This window comes from Alosa alosa, chromosome 12, assembly GCF_017589495.1.
Source record: "Alosa alosa isolate M-15738 ecotype Scorff River chromosome 12, AALO_Geno_1.1, whole genome shotgun sequence".
Classification (NCBI taxonomy): domain Eukaryota; kingdom Metazoa; phylum Chordata; class Actinopteri; order Clupeiformes; family Clupeidae; genus Alosa; species Alosa alosa.
The window spans coordinates 30,439,363-30,464,362 of record NC_063200.1 but is presented as its reverse complement, the minus strand read 5'-3'; the positions used below and the strand labels follow the sequence as shown (position 1 = coordinate 30,464,362).

General features: G+C 48.6%; 1 protein-coding gene and 1 long non-coding RNA gene across 2 annotated transcripts in view; both read right to left on the bottom strand.

Moving 5' to 3' along the window:
• The window catches only part of bcr (BCR activator of RhoGEF and GTPase), an 85,525-nt gene that overhangs the window by 32,911 nt on the left and 27,614 nt on the right, over positions 1 to 25,000 (bottom strand). Inside the window, 2 exon segments of the mRNA XM_048258622.1 lie at positions 4,018 to 4,159; positions 4,161 to 4,197. Of these exon segments, the coding sequence (XP_048114579.1) occupies positions 4,018 to 4,159; positions 4,161 to 4,197 (179 nt within the window).
• Positions 1,466 to 2,251, bottom strand: LOC125304396. The gene is made up of 2 exons (XR_007195233.1): positions 1,612 to 2,251; positions 1,466 to 1,517 (listed from the first exon to the last, which is right to left on the bottom strand). It is a non-coding gene; the product is annotated as an uncharacterized LOC125304396 (long non-coding RNA).

Sequence of the window (25,000 nt, the reverse complement as noted above, 5' to 3'; positions counted from 1 at the left end):
ACACACACACACACACACACACACAGCTCACTGGTCTCATTTAAAAGAGATTAAAGGACTTTTATTTATCGCTTTCTAACTAACATGACTGGTGAATTTCTGTTTTTAACATGTGTTTAAAAGTGGCTCATTAAAATGCTAGCCTCGGGGCTGAAACATTTGTACTGCTAGTTGGGAGGAACAGTGGAGATATGTAGATGCTTGCTAAAATGAAAACACTATTTCTCTGTTTCTCTCACAGACGTTTCTCTGCTTCTGCCTCTGGTGTGGCCTAACATCATCTGTCTCCAGGAGGACTTTATTCATAAGTATACAAATGGAAGCACTGTACCTGACCAGTTCTTCCTGTGTTTGAGTGTATTCATGGAAATATTTAGGGAAAGAGGCTATTTGTGTCTATCAGTGTGTATATGTGTGTGTGTGGGAGGGGGGGTGTTTGTTAGTATAAACAAACCTCACTGAGGAGGTAGGGTGGCTGCATTACAGAAAATGGTGTGTGTGTGTGTGTGTGTGTGTGTGTGTGTGTGTGTGTGTGTGTGTGTGTGTGTGTGTGTGTGTGTGTGAAGTGAGTGAGGATTTCTTTCTCTCTTATTCATGAGCCCTGAGCATGGCAGACATCCCTCGTGGGGGGCAGTGGGGAGGACAGCTCCTCTCCAGACGATCATCTTTTATTCAGGCTATTTTTATTAAAGACACACACACACACACACACACACACACACACACACACACACCACACACACACACACACACACACACCACACATACACCACACACACACATACACACACACACACACACACACACCACACACACACACACACACACTGGACAGCACATATACACACACACCAGCCACACCACACATCAACCACACACATCAGCTGCCCACTGGGGTACAAAGCACCTCAACCTACACATCAGCTGATGGGGTACAAAGCAAAGCACACACAGAGAGAGAGAGAGAGAGAGAGAGAGAGAAAGAGCACACAAACGTCTATGGGCCACATCAAAAGGCCCAATGTGATGACAGTGCTCTTTTGGTTCACCTATAACATAAGACCACTGCATACAGAGTGAAAAAATACACACAGGCACACGTACGTAACCCACACACACACACACACACACACACACACACACACACACACACACACACACACACACACACACACACACACACACACACACACACACACACACACACACACACACACACACACACACACACACACACACACACACACACACACACACACACACACACACACACTTACTTGCAGACAGACACCTACGAGAACAATAGAATCAATGAGGTGAATCTGACCTGAGCTCAAAGGGACACTATAAAGGGCCCAGTATCTGAACATCTGCTCTGAATTCAGCCGCTCGGCCTACTGATGAGACAAGGTTGTGTGGAGCATTTCTGAGAGCTGGAACAGGCACTAACAGGGGTGCCAAGCAACATTTTGCTCGACTTCTTACTTCCACTGGATTTCAACGGCACCGTGGCTCTGCTGAGAGAAGGGAAGGAGGGAAGAAGAGATGGAACCAGAGAGGAGGGAGAGAAAACCGTTTGTTTTTTTTCCCCCTTGCTAAACGCACTACAACCTGCACCCGAGGTCTGCGTGGGTGAGGATTCTCCTCGCTTGATGTGCGTTCATGTTGCCTTTCATTTCTCATCTCTCATCACCGGGAGGGTCTCTGTGGGAGTTCGCCGCATGGAAATCAGCCCCTCCTTCCCACGCTCAAAAACACTCCGAGATTTCACACAAGAATCGAGCCAGAGAAAGCGAAAGAGAGAGAGAAAAAGAATGAGAGAGAGTGTGAGAGGGATGCAGAGAGACTGGGAGGGAATGAGTGAACGGATTAAATTTACATTGACAGTGTTATCCAGCAAGGCTCAAATGGCTCGCTACCAATTTAAAGTGTTGACATCTGCCAAAATGAATCCTACAAAACGCTTAGCCGTCGAGGCTAAACGTTTAGCCGAAACGTTAACTCCGTCAAGGAGGAAAACAAACTCAACATAGGCTGCAGAGGATGAGTGAGAGGGAGAGAGAGAAAGAGTATTTGAAACATGAGCCGGACCAGGAAAGGCTTTCCAGACTTTCGCATGCACACTGTATAATCACAGTAATTGCTGGTTGAAAGATTAATTTGCAAATGTCCTCTTTTTTTCTCCTTTTCCCTGGGATCTGGAGTCTTGGGGTGATTCTAGGTTGTTGGGGGGGGGAGGCTGGGTGAGGGGTGAGGGAGGGTTCGAGGTGGGGTGAGCAACTGAGAGATTGCTCAGCGGAATGACACCAAATTACAGGGAGAAAGGAGATTTATGCTTCCTCCATGACATCACAATGCTGTGTCTGCTGAACCAATCAAAGCTGCCGAGCAGTGACTCATCACAGATACTGTTATGGTTACAGAATCGTCTGTCCGTTCTGGAAGGACAAAGCAAGGAGAGTCGGCAGCAGCCCGGCCTGAAAAATGATAAACAAGAAAGGAACTGCTGATCAATCAACACCGAGAGCAGTTTTAACAAAAGCCCCTCATTGATTTTCTTTAGCAAAACTGCTGCTGCAGTATTTGAACTAGGGCACAGTAGAATAATAAGAAATTCAAGACTCCTTCATTTTGCGCAGACTGTTTAGGCTGGTGTATATATAGATAGATATGAATGTGCGGACACACACATCATGTGTGTTTGCAAGCGTTAAGAAAAGTGCTGATAGGGATCGGACCCACAAGGTCAGAGGTCATACATAAACCTCTTTCCCATCTGAGGGCCTCAAAAGTTTATTGGCTGAGGGCCAACATCAATCAGCTGGACAGCGGTTCTCCTTCTGCCAACCACAGAGGAGCCGGAGCGTTGGGGACGAGGGGGGATGGGCCCAAGGACTTGTTCCATTAGACTGTTACTCACACCACTCCATCATCCCCCACATCCATGCCTGTCTGCATTTCACCTCTTCGCAAAACAGTGAGAGAAAAATGAGGCGAAAGTCCCCCCATTAAGAACCCCGATGGATCTGAAATTGACATGCAAATAACGTTGTGGAAACAATTAGCCGTGGAGGGAAACGAGATTCCATCGCGCTCCCTCCCAAACGGAGCCAGCGGAGCGTCAAGCCGAGGGAGGAGCGAATATCCAATATAATAATTCGGTACCTGGAGGGCTCCCCTCTCCATGGCAACCTTTGATGGCGAAGGCGACGGGGGGGCTGAGGAACATTGAGGGGTCCCACAGGGGCAATAGAGGCAGAGGAGGCAGTAAACGAGTGGAAAGGCAGCACGCGGCGGAAGAATGATAGAGAGAGAGAAAGAGAATGAGAAAGAGAGAGAGATAGAGAGAGAGAGAGAGAGAGAAGGGAGGGATGCAGTGGCCTGTGCTGAACAACAAACCACTGGCTAATAAAGTAGGCGGTTAGACAGAGAGAGAGAAGGCAGGCTGGTAAATATGGTGGAAAGCAGAGTGAGGCCACCTGGACTCTAACCTCATGAAAGCCCTGAAGGTCGCCGCTGTGGGTTCGGGTCAGTTTGAAGCAGCAATGTGACCGCCACTCCTAGCCATCAAAGGCTCTTACACAGGCACACGCGGCCATGCACACCATGAGTAGTACGCTCGCAAGTAACACGCTCGCTTGTTAAAGAAGAGCTGTGGGCAATAAGGACTCACTCATTAATGTGTATCACGAATTACTCATTACTAAAACAAAAATTACTAAAAATAAAAAAGAAATAATTGTGTATGAGAAAGTGGCTGTTGTGCATGTGACTGTTGTATTGTGACGGGACTCCAGTGGGTGAGTGGGTGTCTGGACAGTCAACTCCAGTCGAACATTTATTATTAACATTTATTATCTGTTCCATTCCAGCCATCTACTAGCTCTGTATCAAGACTACACAAAGACTACATTACCCATAATCAACCCAAGTACCCAACACCACACCAATCACTCAGTGCAAGTGTACCAGTGTGTCCGAGTGTTGTACTGCGGGACTGTGGTGGTCCAGACTTACCGACTTGGCGGACTCCAGCGAGCCCGAGGAGAGCGTATCTCGGCTGCTGCGGCTCTTGGAGCTCAGGTGGGGCGAGGACGGGGCGGCAGTGTCGTCGATATGCATCATGTGTGGTGCATAAGCTGCTCCTCGGCGGTCCGCCATTAGCCGAGGTGGGCGGGGTCCCCGTGAACGGCCCATCTGAACAGAGACAAAGCAAGACACACGATTATTATATTGAAGAAGTTTAGCTATTTTGAGGGCGTTGCTACATTTGTGCTATGTTTATGCTATCCAGGATTATGAACATATGTTGCCTTTTTAGCCAGTGCCTAGTACTGTACCTAACTACACTGGCGTGGCCACATTGAGGAGCCATGGAAAGAACCAACAAGAACAATATCTCGGGTGCAGGTTGTAGTGTGTTTAGCAGGGGGAAAAAACAAGAACAACAAGACTACCCCATGAACACATACCACACATTAGCACACAAGCATCATACACACACACAAACACACACACACACACACACAGATGCACATATGCACGCACATACACACACACACACACACAAGCATGCAGTGTCTGGAACAAGAATTTCTGTGAGTTTCTGTGCCAACCAAAATGTTCAACTTCATCTTGTGGTGACCCCCTGGGGAGCTCCCTGTGGAGTCTATGATAAATGGGTCAGAACAATCACTCTCTCTCTCTCTCCAGCTCCCTCTTCCACTAGTGTACACAGGCAAATACACACACACACACACACACGCAAAAACACATACACAACACACACACGACTGGTTCAATCACACAGTCAGTCTGTCTCTCCTGATCCTGTTTAACTGGCAGGTTTTCCACCACTACTGGAGCTCAGCTTAGCTCAGACACCCAGTGCCAGGACAGAGAGAGAGAGAGAGAGAGAGAGAGAGAGGGAAGAGAGAAAGAGAGAGAGTAGGGAGAGAGAGGGAGAGAGAGAGTGGTCACACACAGACTCACAGACCTGTCTATCTGTCTGCACTCTCAGGGCAATACCCAGGGGCCAGACCAGAGCACACATACACGTCCACCCCCCACTGGCACCCACTGCCCACCGTACAGGACACACACACAGGACAAGTCAAAGTCAGCTTTATTTTCAATTTCTTCACATAGACTAGACATGCACAGGAGAGAGACACGCTTCAGTTACAGTTAGCTGCAGTTGCAGTTCTTCCCTTTTTAAGATAATTTCAAACCACCTACAGTAGTGTAATATTACCAGCACTTGGGCCACAGTGAAGGACTTGAGTGTGCCTTGATGGGATGCTAGTACTGCCAAGTTTTTAGTGCCTTTAAGGTTCTTGAGGTGCATGAATGTAGACTTTGGAAATCGAAACTCACTGAAGTATTCTTGGATAAACACAACGTAATGAATGTGTGTCAGAGAAACACAAAGATATCATCTACAGCCATCTCTCTGCCATGATAAGCATTTCAAGCATTTGAGTATAGTTATACTGTATTCAGGCCCACAGTTAAGCATGCATGAGAAGCCTTGAAGATGTTTACTTTAAACGAGCCTTAAAAGCTAATTCTGCTTTATCAGTTGTGTGTGTTTTTTGGTATGTGTGTAAGATGTGTATGATGTGTATTTATGTGTGTGTGTGTGTGTGTGTGTGTGTTTCTACATTATGTCTGCTGCTGCACGCTCTGAGACTTATCCTCTGGGCCTCAGCCTCTCACAACACAGTGTGTCTGTGTGAGAGTGTGTGTGTGTTTGTATGTGTGCATGTGCATTTACTGTATGTGTAAGTCTGTGTATGTTTGAGTGTGTGTGTGTGTGTGTGTGAACCTGAGGGGCTGACTTTCCTCATTACCCCTTTTTTAATTTCTTACCACTTCTGACATCAGTCGAGTGACCCACTTTCTGTGGTGCACGGCCTGAGTGTGTTAGTGTGTGTGTGTGTGTGTGTGTGCGGGCGGGTGCCTGCTGTGGCTTCGTATTGTGTGGATTCACAGTCAGGCTTTAGGCCCGTGTGGTAATGAGTCTTTCTGTCTGTCGCCCTCCCACACTTCCTCCTCCCCCAATACACTTTCTCTCTCTCTTTTCTATCTTCATCTCTCTCTCTCTCTCTCTGTCTCTCTGTCTCTTCTGCTCTCCCGCTGTGGTTTTGACTGGGAGTACTGGGAGACACAGGGCGTGTCTTATACACAAGCCATTAAGGTTTTAATAGGAGAGAAAGGCAGAGGTGGGGGGGTCGCATAAAAGCACGGGAAAGCGAGAAATGGGAGGTAGGTATGAGTGTGTGTGTGAGTGTGTGTGTGAGTGTGTGAGTGTGTGTGTGTGTGTGTGTGTGTGTGTGTGTGTGCGTGCGTGCGTGCGTGCGTGTTCGCTGCTGCTGGAGCTTATACTCATTCCCCTCACGCCCTGCACTCCTTCCTGCCAAATTTCTGTTTCTGGTCCCCAGAGACACACCCCTCCTCCCAACCTCTCCCTCCCTTCTTCCATCTCCCCCCCTCTCTCTCTCCCTCTCTCTTTCTCTCCCCCTCTTTCCTTCTCTCTCTCTCTCTCTCTCTCTCTAGCCTCCTATCCCCTGCCAGAGTGACACTGATTTCCACCTGAAGTCATCGCCACTGAGCACCCGTGGCTGGTGGCGACACAAACCCCAGAGCAAATATTTACTGCCAGCACGACAAACGATCCACAGCGCACCGTATTTATTTACAAGGAAGGCCAACCACAAACGGCAGACACCCGTTAAACACCAGTGATGTCAACCTGCAGCATTTCCCAGAGACGGAGTGCTGCTACTAGAACAAAGAGCGTCATGTGACCTGATTCCTGATCATGTGATCTCCTTGGGCAGATTACCTGATCCAGTGAGGGGCACGGTCCCAATGCAGCGCCATTACTGCCTCAGAGATGAACATAAATGGTCTGGCTTTATCAGAGAGAACACTCGTCTCTCTCCCTCTCCCTCTCCCATTCAATCCTCCAGCTTCTTTCACACCTGACTGAGCAGCCCTCCTCACCCTCTCATTCTCTAGAGGTCATATGTATATATTTATTCTCTCATATATGCACAAATCTCTCTCTCTCTCTCTCTCACTCACACACACACACACACACACACACGCACACACAGTCACACATGCACACACACCCGGGCACACTCACACACACATACGCATAATATAATAATATTAACATGTACACATATACAGACACACAACTAGACTGGAAGAGACTGGATTGACAATGCATGACTAAGACTGTGATAGAGAGCTAAATCACAGGGTGGACGCAGACAAAAGATGAAGGACAGCACTCTGATGCAAAGGCTTGTGTAGAATAGCTGGGCTCACAGCACGCCACACTGCATTCATTTCCTTTCTTTGTTTTCCTCAAAACAGCCTAAATCATGTCCCGTGGACAAAGACATTTCACAAACAGCTTTTTAGAAGTTTGCTGCAAGCTGTGAGGTGTATGTGTGTGCAAAAATGTCTGTGTTAGTTGGAATTTGAACCTTGAGCATGCAAGTGTGAGAATTTACAAATCCGTAAGAGTGTGTCTTCCTGTGTGAATGTGTGTGTGTGTGTGTGCGTATGTGTGTGTGTTTGTGTGTGTGTAGGCATATGCATGTGCGTTTATGTGTGTATTTGAGAGTGACGCAGCATTTTCTTGCTGTCTGACTCACTGAGGCCTTATCATTGAGCACTGAAAAACTCCATCTCATTCTTTCTTTTACTCTCTCTCTCTCTCTCTTTCTCCTTCTCTCTCTCTCTCTCCTCCCTCTTTGGCTGTGTGAGCTGCTGTCTGCTGTGCACACATCTGGGATTATCATCATCTCTGACAAACAACACACTCCGTCTCTTCACACACACAAACACAAACACAACACAAACACACACACACATACTTTTGTTAGTCTTCCTGAACACACACCTACTTCCATACACACATGCCTGTTTAATTATACCAACTCACGCAGACCACCTACACACTTACCTACACACACACACACACACACACACACACACACACACACACAGCAAGACATAAACACACACACACACACACAACACACAAATAAGGTATTAAGGAGATAAAGCCCATCTTTGGTTTTACGGTGATGCTGTATGTAAGCGCGGCTCAGTGATTGGATAATAGACTTAAAGCCTCAGGAGCAGACACCACTGCAGCCGTCGGGGATGCAGCTTGTTAAATCCCCCCCCCCCTTCATGCCCAAACACACACACACACACACACACACACACACACTGGCCCTGCCAACGCCTTTATGACCGTAGGATGGGTGGTGAGGTGTCTCCGTGACAACCCTGCGTCGACCTGTCAGAGCTCCGCGTGATAGGGGGGGTGATGTAGCGAGACGTCACCCTGGGCTAATCCAGCAGGGCGGCCATCAAAGGAAGCTGCTGTCTGGAAACGTCGTGACAAAATACATATTCAACCTGCGCTGGTGGTGAGGACTGGATGGTTTCTCTTCAGAGGGAGAGGGGGGGGGCAGTGCTAGGTGGGGGTTGTGGCTGGTGCTACAGGGGTCTGGATTGGCAAGATAAATTGGACGCGCCCATTTCCTCTGTCCTGTGCTGCAGGTTTCATTACAGTCCAAAAAAGCACACAGAAAAATGTGTGTGTGTGTGTGTGTGTGTGTGTGTGTGTGTGTGTGTGTGTGTGTGTGTGTGTGTGTGCAGGAGCACATTTATGAGAACAGAAGTTGTACCTGTGTGTTAACATGGCTATGTATGGGCCCATATCTGCATGTATGTGTATGTGTGTGTGTGTGTGTGTGGTGTGTGTGTGTGTGTGTGTGTGTTTGTGTGCATATGATTGAAGAGCATTGACTTGGAAAATCTCTGCAGAAGATGCCTGAAGGAGAGAGTTGTCACCTCCATACCCTAAGAGTTTGTGTGTGTTAGAGAGATATGCTCCTTGCATCACACTTACCCCACACACACCTCCCACCCTCCACACACACACACAATCTGAAACCCTCAATATCTCATTTAAGGGCAGCACAGTTCCTCCCACTTCTTTAAGTGATCTTCCAGAGGAAACATGGCCGCCGGGAGCAGTCACATCTGATGGAGGACGTTTGCTCACAGTCTAATTTGATAAGTAAGTGCACCACCGCAGAAGCAGAAGCAGAAGCAGAAGCAGAAGCAGAAGCAGCTTTAAAATAGGATGGAGCTGCCACTTTCCTCAAGCCTGTCTGCACAATGGACACTTAATCGACACTTGGCGCTCCAAACGCAAATGCAATTTCCATCCTATATGAAATGACTTGGAACACTCCTGAACAGTGACGCAGATAACAGGAGACAGAGGGGGGGTGGGTCTGGGCCTGATATGGGCTCCATCTGGCTGGGATCCGGCACTGGGATGAGGGCCAGAGCTGTTCCAGAGTCAGCGTCTCTCTGGGGCTGATTTTAGAAAGGCCCAGTGGGCAGTAATCTGTGAGTGAGTGAGCGAGCGAGTGGGTGCTGTGATTTGGTTATCAGCGCAGGAGCATGCGCAACGAGACGCCACGGGCAGTGTGAGGAGCAGTCCGGGAGCGCAGCCAACGCCGGTGGGCCAGGCTGGCCAGGAACTGCCCCCTCCCCCCCACACACACAACGGCACGGCAACACCACCACCACCACCCCTCGACCCCCCTCCCCGCTCACCCCCCGCAGAGTGTAAATCAGCCTTTGTCTTAGCACGGGGGGGTGAGTCACAACACAAAAACACACACACACACACACACACACACATACTGTACACACACACGCACACACACACAGATGCACTCTTACCCACAACTTCAAAAACAGTCAGCCAACATTCCTATCTCCACCAGGGAGAGAGGGGAGGGATGGGGAGAAGCAGCCTTTCCAGTTCTCCCCATCCTCATCTGACTTCCTTTTACTCTTTCACTATCTCTCTCTCCTCTGTCAGTCCCCTCTCTCTCTCTCTCTCCCTCTCCTCTATCACCCCATCTTCCCTCTCTGTCCCTCATTTCTTTCTTAATAGCCTGCACCTGCATATGTTAAATCAAGGAAAAGCCGGAAATTACCAGAAAATTATCTCCAAACACTCCCCTCCCCATGGAGTGTCTTCCCAGATATATCTGCTCTGGGTTTTCCCATCTCAACTCCTTGTCCTCCTCCTCCTCCTCCTCCCTCTAAATCATCTTCCTGTCCGTGTATTTCGGTCAGTTTACACGCTGTATGCAAATCACCGTAATTAAGCCGTGGGATTGGAGCCAACGTGACTAAGCTGAGCGGCTCAGAAGGACATTACTCTACATCCCACAATCCCACATGGCAAGACGCGGTTTGTGTCGTGAGCTAATTGGTGGCCGCGGCGGCAGTGGCGGAGAGCTATAATATGCATCCCATGATGTATGCAACGCTCCTTCCGGCCCAACGTGCCCATTCTGATGATGACATCAGCCATGCACTACACGAGTGAGTCATCACCCGGGCATTCTGGGAAAACAAAATCCACAAGGCCACGCTTGCTTGTAAAAAGTGTTTGTTTTTTATTTAGAGAAATGTTTTAGGGCATTTAATGCTTGGTAAGTATTGCTGGCAAATGCAAACAAACATGTTCCTTGGTGTTATATAATGCAAAACATTGGATTCCCATGTGGCTTCAGAGCACTCTTAAAGACTCAGACGTTGCCCGAATGACATTCCTTCTCTCTATGAGCAGCACACAGTTTGTAGATGTTTGTAGATGTTCAGTGTTACTGATGAGGTGTGTGTGTGTGTGTGTGTGTGTGTGTGTGTGTGTGTGTGTGTGTGTGCGTGTGTGGTAGAAATTTACTCGGTTGCTGCCACTATTCACTGGAAGTGCTGTCACAGGACAGATGCCGTTGCTTTAAATGATTGAAGGCGCTCAGAAATAGTTTGCCGTGATTGAATCATGACTAACAAGGTTAGGTTTGGAGGAAATTCCCCGACGGGGGAGACGAAAATAAGGCGGCAGCGGCAGTGGGGGGGCGGTGGGGACAAGGGGCTTTCTTGTGTCCACATCCTGAGAGATAGACGCTCTGTTTACAGAGACGCCTCTGCCAGCATCAGCCCCAGCGAGAGCTTAGGGAGTCAGAACTTCACACGTTTAAGAGTTGCGCCTAGCGGAGATCTGAGCGTCTGAATTATTCCCGACTCATGTAAGGGGATTTTCAGCTTTTAGTCTGTGTGTGTGTGTGTGTGGTTGTTTGTTTGTGTTTGTGTGTGTGTGTGTGTGTGTGGTTGTTTGTTTTGTGTGTGTGTGTGTGTGTGTGTGTGTGTGGTTGTTTGTTTGTGTTTGTGTGTGTGAATTCATGTGTTAGGGAAAGGGGGATGAAAGTAAAAATAAATCTTATAGAAAGTGACAGTTCTGAATTGAACGGCGATGTGTCAAAAAAAAGCAGCGGACAAAACCGAAACACTAATGGAATGACAGATGAGTGACTTGAATCAAACTGAACGGAGGGAGAACGCAACGGAGGGAGAGAGAGAGAGAGAAAAATAAATGAGTAATAGTTCCACGTCATGTAAACAAAATAAGCCGGACTGATTTGATGCTAAATGGGCAGCGAGATAAGAATGGAAGGGAGAGATAAGAACAGAGGAGGACAGCAGATGAAGAAGAATACGGGATGAGAGAACGACTACAAAGAAAGAAGTGAGAGAAGAAAGAGAGAAAAGAAGATGGAGAGGCAGATGGAAAGAGATCATTAGGAGGACACAGAGAGAATAACAATGGCTCTTTTGCGCAAATCGCACATTAAGATGTATGGCTCACAGAGTGTCTGAAAAATGGATGAGTGACAAAGACAGAGAGTGAGAGGAAGACAGACAGAAAACAGAGGAGGAGGAGGAGGACAAGATGGGATCTGGGAAGACAACTGGGCCTGAGATGGAGGGATCGAGCTGGGATGTGGTGGAGGCAGAAAGAGGCTTCTCAGAAGGGATTACGGGACACATGTCACACTCGAGTCCCATGAGTCTTTTGAGTGTCCCAGGACAATGTATCCATGACGATGTGGCCATGACAACATGTCTATGATGACTCTCCCATAGAGACGCGCCCATGACAACATGCATTTTCCGATCGTTTGCCCAGTCCCCAGGTCCTTTGCCAAACACTTGATCACTCTCTCTCTCTCTCTCTCCCTTTCTCTCCCTCTCTCTCTGATGAGCGCTGAACTCCTGCTGAGGGTCCTCATTAACACATACCGTCATCTGCATGACTTTGATACTTGCTAAACTTGCTGCCAATTCCGAATCTGTTTAAATGACATGGGACAGCCGGTTACATTATGCAATTAGAGCACGAATCAGAGGATACATTTCAGAACATTTAGTTCCCCGTCAACAGATCTCTTTTTTTCCTAACCTCTCAGCACTCATACATTATTTAAAATAAAAGCATTTTAATGGCAAGTTGAAACCAGCTAATGTCTCGAAAAATGGAGAGCTTGGATGCCCCTGCGTTAATGTAGGTCTCTCCCTAAGCTCTCACATAAGATAAGTAATAAGACAGTCCTCATTTCATTCTTTTTCTCCCTCCCTCCCTCTCTCTCTCTCTCTCTCCCTTTTCTTTCTCGATCTCTCAAATCTCCTCCCTCCCCATTTTCGCAATCAGGCGCCTTTTGAAAGGATTCAATAGGTGAGCCCTTATATCAGATGCTCTGCCTCCTCTCACACAGGGCCTTGGAGAAAGCCAGCCAAGGAGAGTGCCAACGCTGTAAATCCTCTGCTCACTTTCCTCACACACACACACTCACACACACACACACACACATTTGTCTCTAATGCATCATAAGCGTTGCTGCGACGTCCCCACTGAGCTGAAGAGGGTGATGGTGAGGGGGGTGTGTGTGTGTGTGTGTGTGTGGGGTAAGGCACTCGTTAATTTATCTCTGAGCACCCTGACCTATTCATCTCCCCGATGATCTTTCCTAAAAGATGGAGGGAGAGCGAGAGCGATACGGGGGGCACTTTACCCAAGAACAAGAGGAGGTTTTATAAGCAGTCCTGGTCTGTTTGATAAGCAGAGATGAGTGATATGCCTGCTGTTAAAATATTGCTTTTAATAAAGACTGCCATAAAAACCACCCAGCATAGCAGGTTCAGATTCTCTGAATTTCAAATCAAGGGCATATAGGATCTAGGAGGGTAAAGTCATTACTTACAATATTTTATCTAATATAGATGGTGACATTACATTACACACCACTACACTCCTAAAAAAACAGCTGTTTCTGGAGTCGGGTTAAGTACAAAGTTGTGATGTAGAGATGCCTATATCTGGCTGTTAAGTCAGATTTAATAGCAATCTCTATTGCATTGACGAGTGTGTCCCTTGACGAAGTCCACATGATTCTAACAGGTCAACAGGTCAACAGCAGGGGACGGCCATGCATGCTACCATAAGGGGGGGAAACACAGTGCAGAGTGGTCTCTATGGCAACGAAGCGCTCGTGTTTACGTGTCCATGCAGTACAGTGAGAGGCAGGAGGCTACTGTTGCAGGTAATAATACAGATGGATCGCTCCTTCTTCCGGAGTGGGAGCATATCTATGGCCGGGCTCTGCTTACCGATATGATGATATGATAGCAGTAGCCCTACGCTCTCTCTCTCTCTCCCGTCTCTCTGTCCCCTCCACATACTGATCCAGGGTCAGTGGTATGAGCTGCTGGTGCCCCAGTAAACGCTAAGGGTCTGGGGGATGGTGGTCGGCCAGGGAGAATAATGAGCCTGAACCTTTTCAGCAGGGGAACGTTCAGATAACACGCGGCAATGCCACCTGAAACCAGACCACCATCCCTGCACACACACACACACACACACACACACACACACACACACACACACACACACACACACACACACACACACACACACACACACTCAGAGGCAGGCAGTCTAGGAGAGGAATAACTGGAAGAGCGAACCACTCGGCCTCTCGTCACAAACCGCACGCTACATTACCTCCATTACAGCCTCGGCCGTCTCCCAGCCAGTCACAGCCGGTCCCTGGCCGACCAGAAAGAGAGAGGGAGGGAAGGGGAGAGAGAGAGAGAGAGAGAGAGAGAGAGAGAGAGAGAGAGAGAGAGTGAGCAGGGAGAGAGAGAGTAAGCAGAGAGGGGAAGGAGGGGGGGGATGGGAAAAGAGAATGAGATGAGAGAGAGCAGGAGAGAGAGAGAGAGAAAGGAAGAGAGAGAAGGTGTGTGAGAGATTTAAAGAGAAAGAAGGGGAGAGCGAGAGAAAAAATCGGAGTGAGCAGTGTGGCACAAAATGAGAGACAGAGAGAGAAGGAGAGCGAGAGAGAGAGAGAGAGAGAGACAGAGAGAAGGAGAGTGAGAGAGAGAGAGACAGAGACAGAGAGAGAGAGAGAGAGAGAGACAGAGAGAGTGAGAGAGAGAGAGACAGAGCGAGCAAGCGAGCGAGAGAGAAATAGAAAGAGACGTGGCGCTCCACAGGAGAACAAGCCGGCCCCGACTCCCCCTTATCATCAGCAAACAGCAGACCCTGACAAAGAGGGAGAAATCTCCCTTAATCTCTCGGTAAACACAGGTCCGGTATTACACGCTCACCAGCACATTGTTGTCATGGCTCCACAACCTCTCTTCCTCTGTGGCTGTCCCTTTTTTCCTCCCGCCCCACAAAAGAACGGAGATTGAGGGTTTGTCACCTCCAGACCTGACAGTCCCATCGCCCAGGTAACCGGGGGGACAGGAGGAAGTGTGCTTTGCCTTCCTGCTGCGATGATTGCTTAGTGCACATATACACACACTGACACATGTACACTGTACACAGTGTGGTGCACACACACACACACACACACACACACACACACACACACACACACACACACACACACACACACACGCACACACCACGCACATAAGCACGCAGGCACGCACGCACGGACTTAACAGGTATAAAAAATGAATGCAATTAGCACAGAAGCTAATGATCATCCCCAGACCCCAAGGATTATTCCTATGGAAAACCATTGTCTTCCTCTAAATCCCGCCATATATTGGGAGAAATCCTACAGGATTGTTCCCAAAATGAAATTCGATTCCATTAGATTGCAGTGGGGATTTCCCCTTCCCTGAGCCCCACTGCACTGGGACTCTCCCTCAGAGTCTCCCCTTAAGTGAAGAAATCCAGATTTTGTCTTCTCCTAAGTGAAGACTCCGTTATAGGGCTCTCTCTGGGTCCATTCCTGCATGGTTATGACAGCGACGACTCTCTCTCAGTCTAAACCATATGTGTAGCCCAGCTGGAGAGAGTCAGTACACCAAGGACAGACCACAAGCCCGGGTCAGTGCTCCTTAACGCCAGTAAACTGAGCCCCCTCCACAGCTATGCTGTCTTCAGGGTCACTGGTCTACAAAGAGAGCGGATGAGAGTGTATTGGAGTGGATGAGCTGGGAGCAGGGATGCAGTAGTAGTAGTAGTAGTAGTAGTAGTAGTAGTAGTAGTAGTAGTAGTAGTAGTAGTAGTAGTAGTAGTAGTAGTTAGGTAACTCTCTATTCATTCAGAGACAATCAGAACTAGTCTTCCCACTGTGTTACACTCCACTAGAAAAAAAAGCACACACACATGCACACATACAAGCACACACACACACACACACACACACAGCATGGATAAACAACCTGTTAATTACAACCCTTAATTAGTGCAATGGGTTGCAGACCGAGTGAGATAGATAGTGAGAGTAGGTGAAAAGGGAGAGAGGGAACAGGAGTAGATAGTCAACTCCCTACCACACACACACACACACACACACACACACACACACACCTCAGTGAGCTCCTATTCCCTCGCCTCTCCCCTCTCCAAGCTTTCGGGGCCTCCCGGGTGACGCCGCCGCCGCAGGTGACTGAAACTGGACACCAGAGCGCAGCGTCGTAGAGCGGCACTCAGAGCCACATAAATCAGACAGAGATGTGTAGCCCACCGACTCCCATTGTCCCAAGCGAATTGCCCAGGTACACTCAGTCAAATGGCCGAAAAACTCGATAGCCGCCCCGAGCGGACACTTTATGTATAGGTATATTAGGGATATGAGCACAGGGGCGAGGGAGGGGGGGGGGGGCTGAGGGGGGATTGAATGGAGGCACTCCTAATTACGCTGCCTGCTGCCGTGGGCCCGGTCGCCTTGACGACGAGGCTTGTAGAGAAGGAAGTGGAGAGTGGCAAAGGCTGAGAGAAAAAAGGGGGGGGGCATAGTGCGCTCTTTATCAGCTTCCCACCGGAAACGGAGGTTGCTTGTGACTGTGTGTGTGTGTGTGTGTGTGTTTGTGTGTGTGTGTGAACGTGTTCCTGTCCTCGGCCACAAGGTCACCTTGAGAAAGCATTGACACACACATAATACGTACAACACACATAATACGTACAACACACACACACACACACACACACACACACACACACACACACACACACACACACACACACACAAGGGCACATGTGGGCACAGTCCAGTTTGCTGCCTCTACAGCAAGGCAGTCACACACACACACACACACACACATTACTTTCCAAGCAATCATCTCTAAGATTTCTAACATCCCCCATTACGCACTTTTGTCCGTTTAGATCATGCGTCTGTTCCCTTAATGGGGGTTATTTTGATGGACAGCTCATCCTTGCACACAGGGTGACTCGACCATCCGTGCGTGAGCTGTGCCTCCAGACAGTTCCTCAAATTCCTCGTGTTTATCTTAAGACGGCTCTGAGGCGCCACATCACTCTCTACATCCCCCCCCCCCCCGCCCCCCTCCTCTCCATCAGACGTCCCGCAGTGACACAGCTCAGGGAGTGCGGAGCATTCTGGAAGCATCCCCACTGAAGCGCGAATCATTATTATCCACTGTCAGCTCTGCACAAAGTCCCCTCTCTTTTTTTCCTCCTCTCCTCTCCTCTCCCTCCTCCTCCTCTCCTCCATCCAGCCTCGAGCTTAACTGATATATTCAATTTGGGCTAAAAGAGTGTGTTTAGCACCGCGCGGCTCCTCGGCTGCGCAGACAAGGAGGGGATTTGAGGATTAATGCACTTTCTGTGTCTCCCGCTCGGCCGTAATTGAGAGATTGGGGATGGGAGACTTTCATTGATGCGACGGCTGGCTCCAAGCTGCCAGTAATTAACACACTCACACACATACTGTATGTGCACACACACACACACACACACACACACACACACACACACACACACACACACACACACACACACACACACACACACACACACACACACACACACACACACACACACACACACAGGTAAGGTAAAACATAGCTGTCATAAGTAAGTCTGGTGCTGCACCAGATGTCCTGAGCCTCAATTAACCTCTCTCTCTCCCTCTCTCTCTCCCTCCCTCTCTCTCCCTCTCTTCTGGTTTATTCATCTCTTTATTCATGACTTTTTTTCTCTATCTTCTCCCTCTCTCTCACTCTCACACACACATACACACGCCTACACACACATGGTCCCTGAGTGTGTGCACTCTGCACTGATACATGCGTGTTTTGTGTGTGTGTGTGTGTGTGTGTGTGTGTGTGTGTGTGTGTGTGTGTGTGTGTGTGTGTGTGAGGTGCGGAGTGCAGTGAAACACAGTTAAGTAGCATTACGTAACCGGAGCAGAAAGACACCCTGGCTGTGAGATGGTACCTGGTACAACGCAGCACAGAGACCCTCACCATACCTCTCCACCCTCTGCCTAGTCCTCAACAACACTTACTGTACTGTACAGGAACACTGCTTCCACTGATGTGAGACACCTTCATAAGTACAATGCTCATTATTGAATTGAAATGTGTTGAATGAAAATTGATCCAAAACACCCATCCATTCCTAATTCCAGCACTATACAAGTATTACTAAATGGATAGCAACGAATGTGTTGATGGCTCCCTCAAGGCCTGTATTGATCAATCTGTTGCACTCAAAGGAAATGTAAAGATTATCTTTGCCCTATATAACAATACCAGCCCTATATAATGACCATCTTTATGGTTCTATGCCTGTTGATGCAAGTAGAAAGACAAGCATCCACACAACAGACACACATGCGCGCACACACACGCACAAACACACACACACACACACACACACACACACACACACACACACACACCTCCTAAACGCAGTGGAAAAGACCTACATGAGCGAAAGGAGAGAGGGATTGAGGGAGGAGTAGATGAGATGGAGGGAGGGGGAGAGGGAGGGAGAAGGGAGGAGGGGAGGAGCAGGAAGGGAGGTGTGGACTACCAGCCTCGCTACTGCAAGACAAATGTGGACTTTATTTCACTATACATACACACACACACACACACACACACACACACACACACACACACACACACAGACAGACAGACAGACAGACACACACACACCACATATCAAGGACAGGTAGTCTACTAAAGGATGTACACACTCATACTAATTGCACACACACACACACACACACACACACACACACACACGAATGACAGAACGAGTCAAGGACAGGGGAGTGAAGTATTACAGGTGTACATAGCTGTCTATCCTCTCTCTCTCTCTCTCTCTCTGTTCTCACCACTAAGGCTTACTCATACATACATAGAGGACTGACAGTGGGACACCTCTGCATTATCCCATAATATCTGAGGCTGGGTCCACGCACTGCGAACCCACACGGCCAAATGAAACTGCATTCAACAATAGCTCACATACCAACACAATACTGTATGTGGGTAAATGCATACTGCATGATTATTGCATGGGATTCATGTTTTGTGTGTGTGTGTGTGTGTGTGTGTGTGTATGTGTGTGTGTGTGTGTGTGTGTATTCGTGTGCATACTTTGGAGCCTTGCTGCCTCCAGTTCACATGCTGCACTGGCTTTAGCTGAAACAGAAGTCATCACTCTTCCCATCATTCATTCTAACACACACACACACACACACACACACACACACACACACACACACACACACACACAAACACACACACAGTCCTCAGTGGAGCATGCATGCACAGAGCCAGCAGAGCAGATTGAATGCGTTCCCACTGGAGCAAAGCAGCACAGCACAGCACAGCACAGCACAGCGCAAGGGCGCGAGAGCTGGAATGACCCACTACCCTTGCAGATGATGAATGATGGTGCCACGCTTTCCCCTCCACTCTGCTCCACTTTCGCATGGTCAGCAGCCAACCCCCCAAGTCACCAAGTTCTGCTGCAGCACCAGTGTCAACCGATCCTTCCTCTGAAATGGAGGACGGGAGGTGGGCGCTAGCCGGTTAGCACTAGCACAAGTTGCCTTTTCGGCTTCGGTCGGTGCTGCCACAACATGTCCAGACTGCAGTCGTGATGAAAGAGACAACAAAATCTGTTCCATCTGACCTCTTTTGTGTGCCTTTGCTCTGTCCATGTGGGAAAATATCACAGCTCCTTTGGCTAAATCACCTTCCAGAAGTCTACATTACTCGAGCTTGGCCTGAAGCATGCTAGCATGTAAAGCTTGTCTGGCTGCAGGCAGGAAGCCCCTATAGCGTTTATACCTGCACTCTGTCGAGCAAACAATCCATTATTCATCAGGCCTGTGGGGATGGGAGCCAGAGGGCACAGGAAGCTAAAGACTGCAGGTAATGGTGCTCCTCACTACAGTCCCACCACTGGGAGGATGGAGTGGAGTAGTCATGGCGATGGAGACAATGGAAAGGATACACTCCGATACACAAACAGAAACATACACAAACAAACAAACAATCAATACCAACACAGTCTCAGACTGCACAATGACGCAAGCTGACCAACAGCCAGTTTCTCACAGGACACCCTGAATAGCATACGCGTTCAGCACTTGCATCATCTTTTTTTTCCTGCTTTACATTTCATCATACTCTCCTTCTCCCTCTCATTCTATCTATTTACAAATCTATCGGTCTAGCATCACTCTATCCTCCCCTCAGAGCATTGAAAGCAGCGCACAATGCCAGCGCTGTTCTCATCTCATTTATGAAGCGCAACCTCTCAGTAGTCCTTGTGTGTATACCGATGCCTTTTTCGGGCACACGTCCAACCAGATGTCCACGAGGACAAGACTGACAGGGCCAGGAGCCACTCACGTCCATCGCCGAGGGAGAAGGAGGGACAACTGAAGGTGGCCTTGCTCTCAAACCCCCACCCCCACCCCCATTAATTGTTCTTGCCGAGCAAAATGGCACCTTAGTAACCGCCACAGGAGGGGAGAGAAAGGATGCTCTGACTTTCACAGAGCACACACTCCAGTCAAAACGGAAGAGTAGTAAAGAGGACGCTGAACAAAAAAAGAAGAAGAAGAAGAAGAAAAAGGAGAAGAAAAAAGAGAGAAATGAAAAGAGAGAGCGCTGGGAAAGGAGAATGACTAACGGCGACACGTTGGCTAATTACGGTGTGCAGACATTTGCCAGCGCGGAGGAGAAAAGGAGCAGTGTGTTTTTAGAACAGGCGGCCCAATTCAAACCAGAGAAGGTCCTGTCAGGGCCCCTGTTAAAGGCACATCAATTATGACAGGCTCTGAGTAGATGTTCTGAGTGCACTACTAATTAAGGGTTAGATTGGGCTCTCTACAGCTAGCTGGATGGGCTCTATTTTTACATTTATGTGCTCTAGACGGCAGATATATCAGGCCGAGGCCAACATGTAGGAATGCCATACATGGCACTCGCTGTGATTTACTTGTGAGTTCCTCTTGGGAAACATATCTCTGGGTACAGGATGTCCATACAATGCTTGTCGTCTTGGTTGAGCTGGTCCTCGCCGTGTCCCAAGTTGGCATAAAAAAAAAAGCTTTCCTGTCATGGTGGTTCTTCTGTGCCCCGGTGGGAATATCTCTCTCTTTCTCAGCTTTGATTCTCAAGCTTTGTTGTTCAGTGAGGCATAGGCCAAGGGCCTTCAAAGAGACCTCCTGAAGTCTGTGTGTATATGTGTGTATATGTGTGTGTGTATGTGTGTGTGTGTGTGTATATATATGTGTAGCTGCTCTCCTAGCCTCTCATGTGGTTTACAGCCTCGCTCGCTGCAAATGGAGTGGGTGACGAGGCGTCCATGTGAACCTCACACTCACTCCCTGAGCCAATCAGAAGGCTCCGTGGCGGCCGCGGCCGTTAAGTGGAGATGACAGGCAGGCATCTCGTTAACTCCGTTAGCTGAAAACACACTCCTGTACTCTTTCGTGGATGTTAAACGTTAACCTAATGGTGTGTGTGTGACTGCATTTATGTGTGTGTGTGTGTGTGTGTGTGTGTGTGTGTGTGTGTGTGTGTGTCATGAGAACACACTGCTGCATGGTCCTCTCCTCCAAGGGTCTAGAAGACCTGTATATGTGTGTGTGTTTTTGTGTATGTGTGTGTGTGTGTGTGTGTGTGTGTGTGTGTGTGTGTGTGTGTGTGTGTGTGTGTGTGTGTGTGTGGGTGCAGCCCCTCCCCAGGAGCAAGTGAACACAGATCTGCGTGAGAGGGGTATTTTTAGCCTACTGCAGCACGCACACAAATATTCCCCTGAGGCACAGATAGAGAGAGACAGAGAAAGAGAGAGAGAGAGACAACACTACGGTCCAGTAATCTCTCCACAGGGTGTTTGTGTGAAGAGGAGGGAGCGGTGGTGTTCAAAGATGGAACAGCCCATGGTCTGAGAGGGGTTGTATGAAAGAAGGAGAGATGGAGAGAGGGATTGTGTGTGTCTGTCTGTGTGTGTCTGTGTGTGTGTGTGTGTGTGTGTGTGTGTGTGTGTGTGTGTGTGTGTGTGTATGTGTGTGAGAGAGAGAGAGGGAAAATCACACACTCCACAGGAAAAAAATGGGCAGAAGTGCTCTGCTCTCCATCACTGACCCAGAGGTGTTGTGTGTGTATCTGTTGTGTGTGTGTGTGTGCATGTTACAACGCAGGAGGAGGCGGACCACTTTATATGAAGCTGAGAGCACATTTGTGCCTGGTGAGTGTGTGGGCGCTGACTTGATGGTGTCAAGTTTTGTGTGTAACTGCGTATGTGTGCATGTGCATGTGCATGTGTGTGTGCTTGTGTGTGTGTGTGTATGCACTGCACATGTATAATTTTGCAGAAAGCACAGCTGAGAGAGTGTGAGCACGTCCTGATCCTCACCACACACACACCTACATAGGCGGAGAGAGAGAGAGAGAGAGAGAGAGAGAGAGAGAGAGAGAGAGAGAGAGAGAGAGAGAGAGCGATTCTCTGTCCCCAGTGCGCCCGGAGCTCAACCGTCCACTCTGCTGGAAAAAAGCACTGCCTCTGACGGAAAAACACACAGCTCTCCCTGGCCTCCTCCTCCTTTCTCTCTCTCTCAGCTATCCACCCATCCCTTTGTCTTCATGTCATCTGTTTTTCTCCCTTTCGTCGATGTGCTACAACAACACTCTGCACTGAGGACAATGACTAATCCCAAAGACAGCGCTATGCTTAAGGTTTGAACGTAAATGCAGCTGACAAGAGTACTACTGGCTTTAATACGACACTACACTACAACATATATATGTGTATGTGACTGTAGTAATAAGCACAACAGTGATGTGACTCACAAAAGCAATTTCTTTTCTTTATTTCGTTATTTCTATTGTAAAGACCACCATCAGGAGGGTTTGTGTTGTTGAACTTGTCAGTTAGCAAAGAAAAGAAAGGGTTTTTTTCACACTAGACCCTTTTTCTCTGTGTGTGACCGAGTTCTGCAAAGATGAGAACCAAAAGCAGAGAGCCTAGTAACCCCCCCATTCCCAGCCGTCTTCTGGACACACACTGTTCACTGGACACACTCCACTTCCTCGAGCTGAAAAGCCAACGAGCCGTCTTTCCACAGCCCAGCAGCCCAGAGAAAAACACAGCACCAGAGGAGCGGAAGGAGGGAGGCAGGGGGTGAAGAGAGAGAGAGAGAGAGAGAGAGAGAGAGAGAGAGAGAGAGGAAGAGGGAGAGAGGGAGGGAGAGAGAGAGGGAGAGAGAGAGAGAGAGGGAGGGAGAGAGAGAGAGGAGAGAGAGAGAGGGAGGGAGGGAGGGGGAGGGAGGGAGGGGGCAGGGGGGAGAGAAAGAGAGAGAGAGAGGGAGGGGGGTGACAAAAGAGGTGGGAACAGAGTGAGCATTAAAAGATGGAGTGTGAGTGAATGTGGGGGAGTGTGGGTGTGTGTTTGAGGGAGGGGGAGTGTTAGGGGTGGAGGGGTTAGGGTGTGGTTGCCCTAAAAACATTGAACCCCTCTAAGAGTGTTATCAGCCGGATGGAGACAAAGTGCCCTCTCTCACACACACACTGAGGCATTACACCATAGCCTCTTTGGGGACACACTCACACACCCACTCTCTCTCTCTCTCTCTCACACACACACTCAAACACACACACACTCCCCCACAGTAGTGCTGATGCAGCAGGAAAGCATAACTGCACTCTGGGGAGGCCTGCATGGTCATTTTTAAATGTTTCATGAGACTGTGGACCAGCCCAAACCACAGGGCAGACCACCCTCCTCTAGCCTGCAGTCCAGCTCCAGCCTGGCATCTCTAGAGCCGCCCCTGTCTCCCAGGACCTCTCAATCCCAACACAACACATACCATACCTATCACACTGTCGTCCTTACAAACACACACACACACACACACACACACACACACACACACACACACACACACGTACAGTAGCTCTAAGAGAGTGTGTGACAAAAAAGAGAGAAAGAAAGGTGACAAGAGGAGGTGCGAGAAAATCCATTTCAGCACAACAAAGCACACCTTCAACCTCAACTAAACTGAACTAAAACAGAACTAATGATGGTGGAACACCCTTAGAAAAAACAAACAAGACAAAAATTCAAACTATATCTGTGAGATCTCTGAGCACACATGGCCCAAATGGGAGGAGACCGTGACCCCAATGCTGCAGAAAGCGAGGCGGTGAGGGGCAACCTTAATGCACGTGGTGTGTTATGACAGATCAGAAACCGCCCGTCTGTGGCTTTGGGGGTTGAAATTTGGGAGCCCCCATTACTTTTTCATAAGGAGCACACTCACTATGTCTGGGTTAGTGGGCCCTTGCACAGGGAAGGGGTTGTGTTACAGTTGCACAGTAATTCATACCAAGTGAGTGTGTGTGTATGTGTGTGAGTGAGAGAGAGAAAGAAAGAGAGAGAAAAGAGAGAGAGAGAGAGAAGTCTGCATGGCATGTATGTTTATATGAGTACATGTGTGTATTGGTGTGATGGCATGAGGGTATGTGTGTGTGTGTGTGTGTGTGTGTGTGTGTGTGTGTGTGTGTGTGTGTGTGTGTGTGTGTACTAATATTTGGTTGTGAAGGGAAGAATGGGGTCTCCTGATGATGGGCGAGACAGACAGTCTTGATTCAAGCTCATTAATGATTTAGACACAGGCACTTCGATAGACACCCAAAACCAGGCCTAATACAGGACCCCCAAGCAACATGCTCAGTCACACAGAACTGCATCCATCCCACTGCACAACATCACACACACACACAGTTCATGTCATTTATTTTACATACAATTCATCATGCCATTCACTTTACATGAGATTGATCCTCCAGCAAGTGTTCTGTCACAAGGCTGTTAGCTTGAGGCAGAATTTATCAATCCACTTGGGATATCGGCCTTTTGGGAGAAGAGTTAATTGAAAAATTCAACCACCCCCTTGCCATCTCTTATGAAATGGTGTGCGTGTGTGTGTGTGTGTGTGTGTGTGTGTGTGTGTGTGTGTGTGTGTGTGTGTGTGTGTGTGTGTGTGTGTGTGTGTGTGTGTGTGCTTGGTATGGCATGGCCATGGGCACATACAGTATGTAAGACAAAGAAAGTGAAAGAGACAGTGCTTGGTGTCTCCACTGTCTTAAATTGAGGGCACAGACAGTTTGCAGAGCTGCTCTTATGTCTGTGTGCCTGTGTGCATGTGTATGTGTGTGTGTGTGTGTGCGCACATGTGTGTGTGCCTGTGTGTAAATGTGTGTGTGTGCATGTGTGTAGGGGGTTGACAGCAGCTCCCAGCTG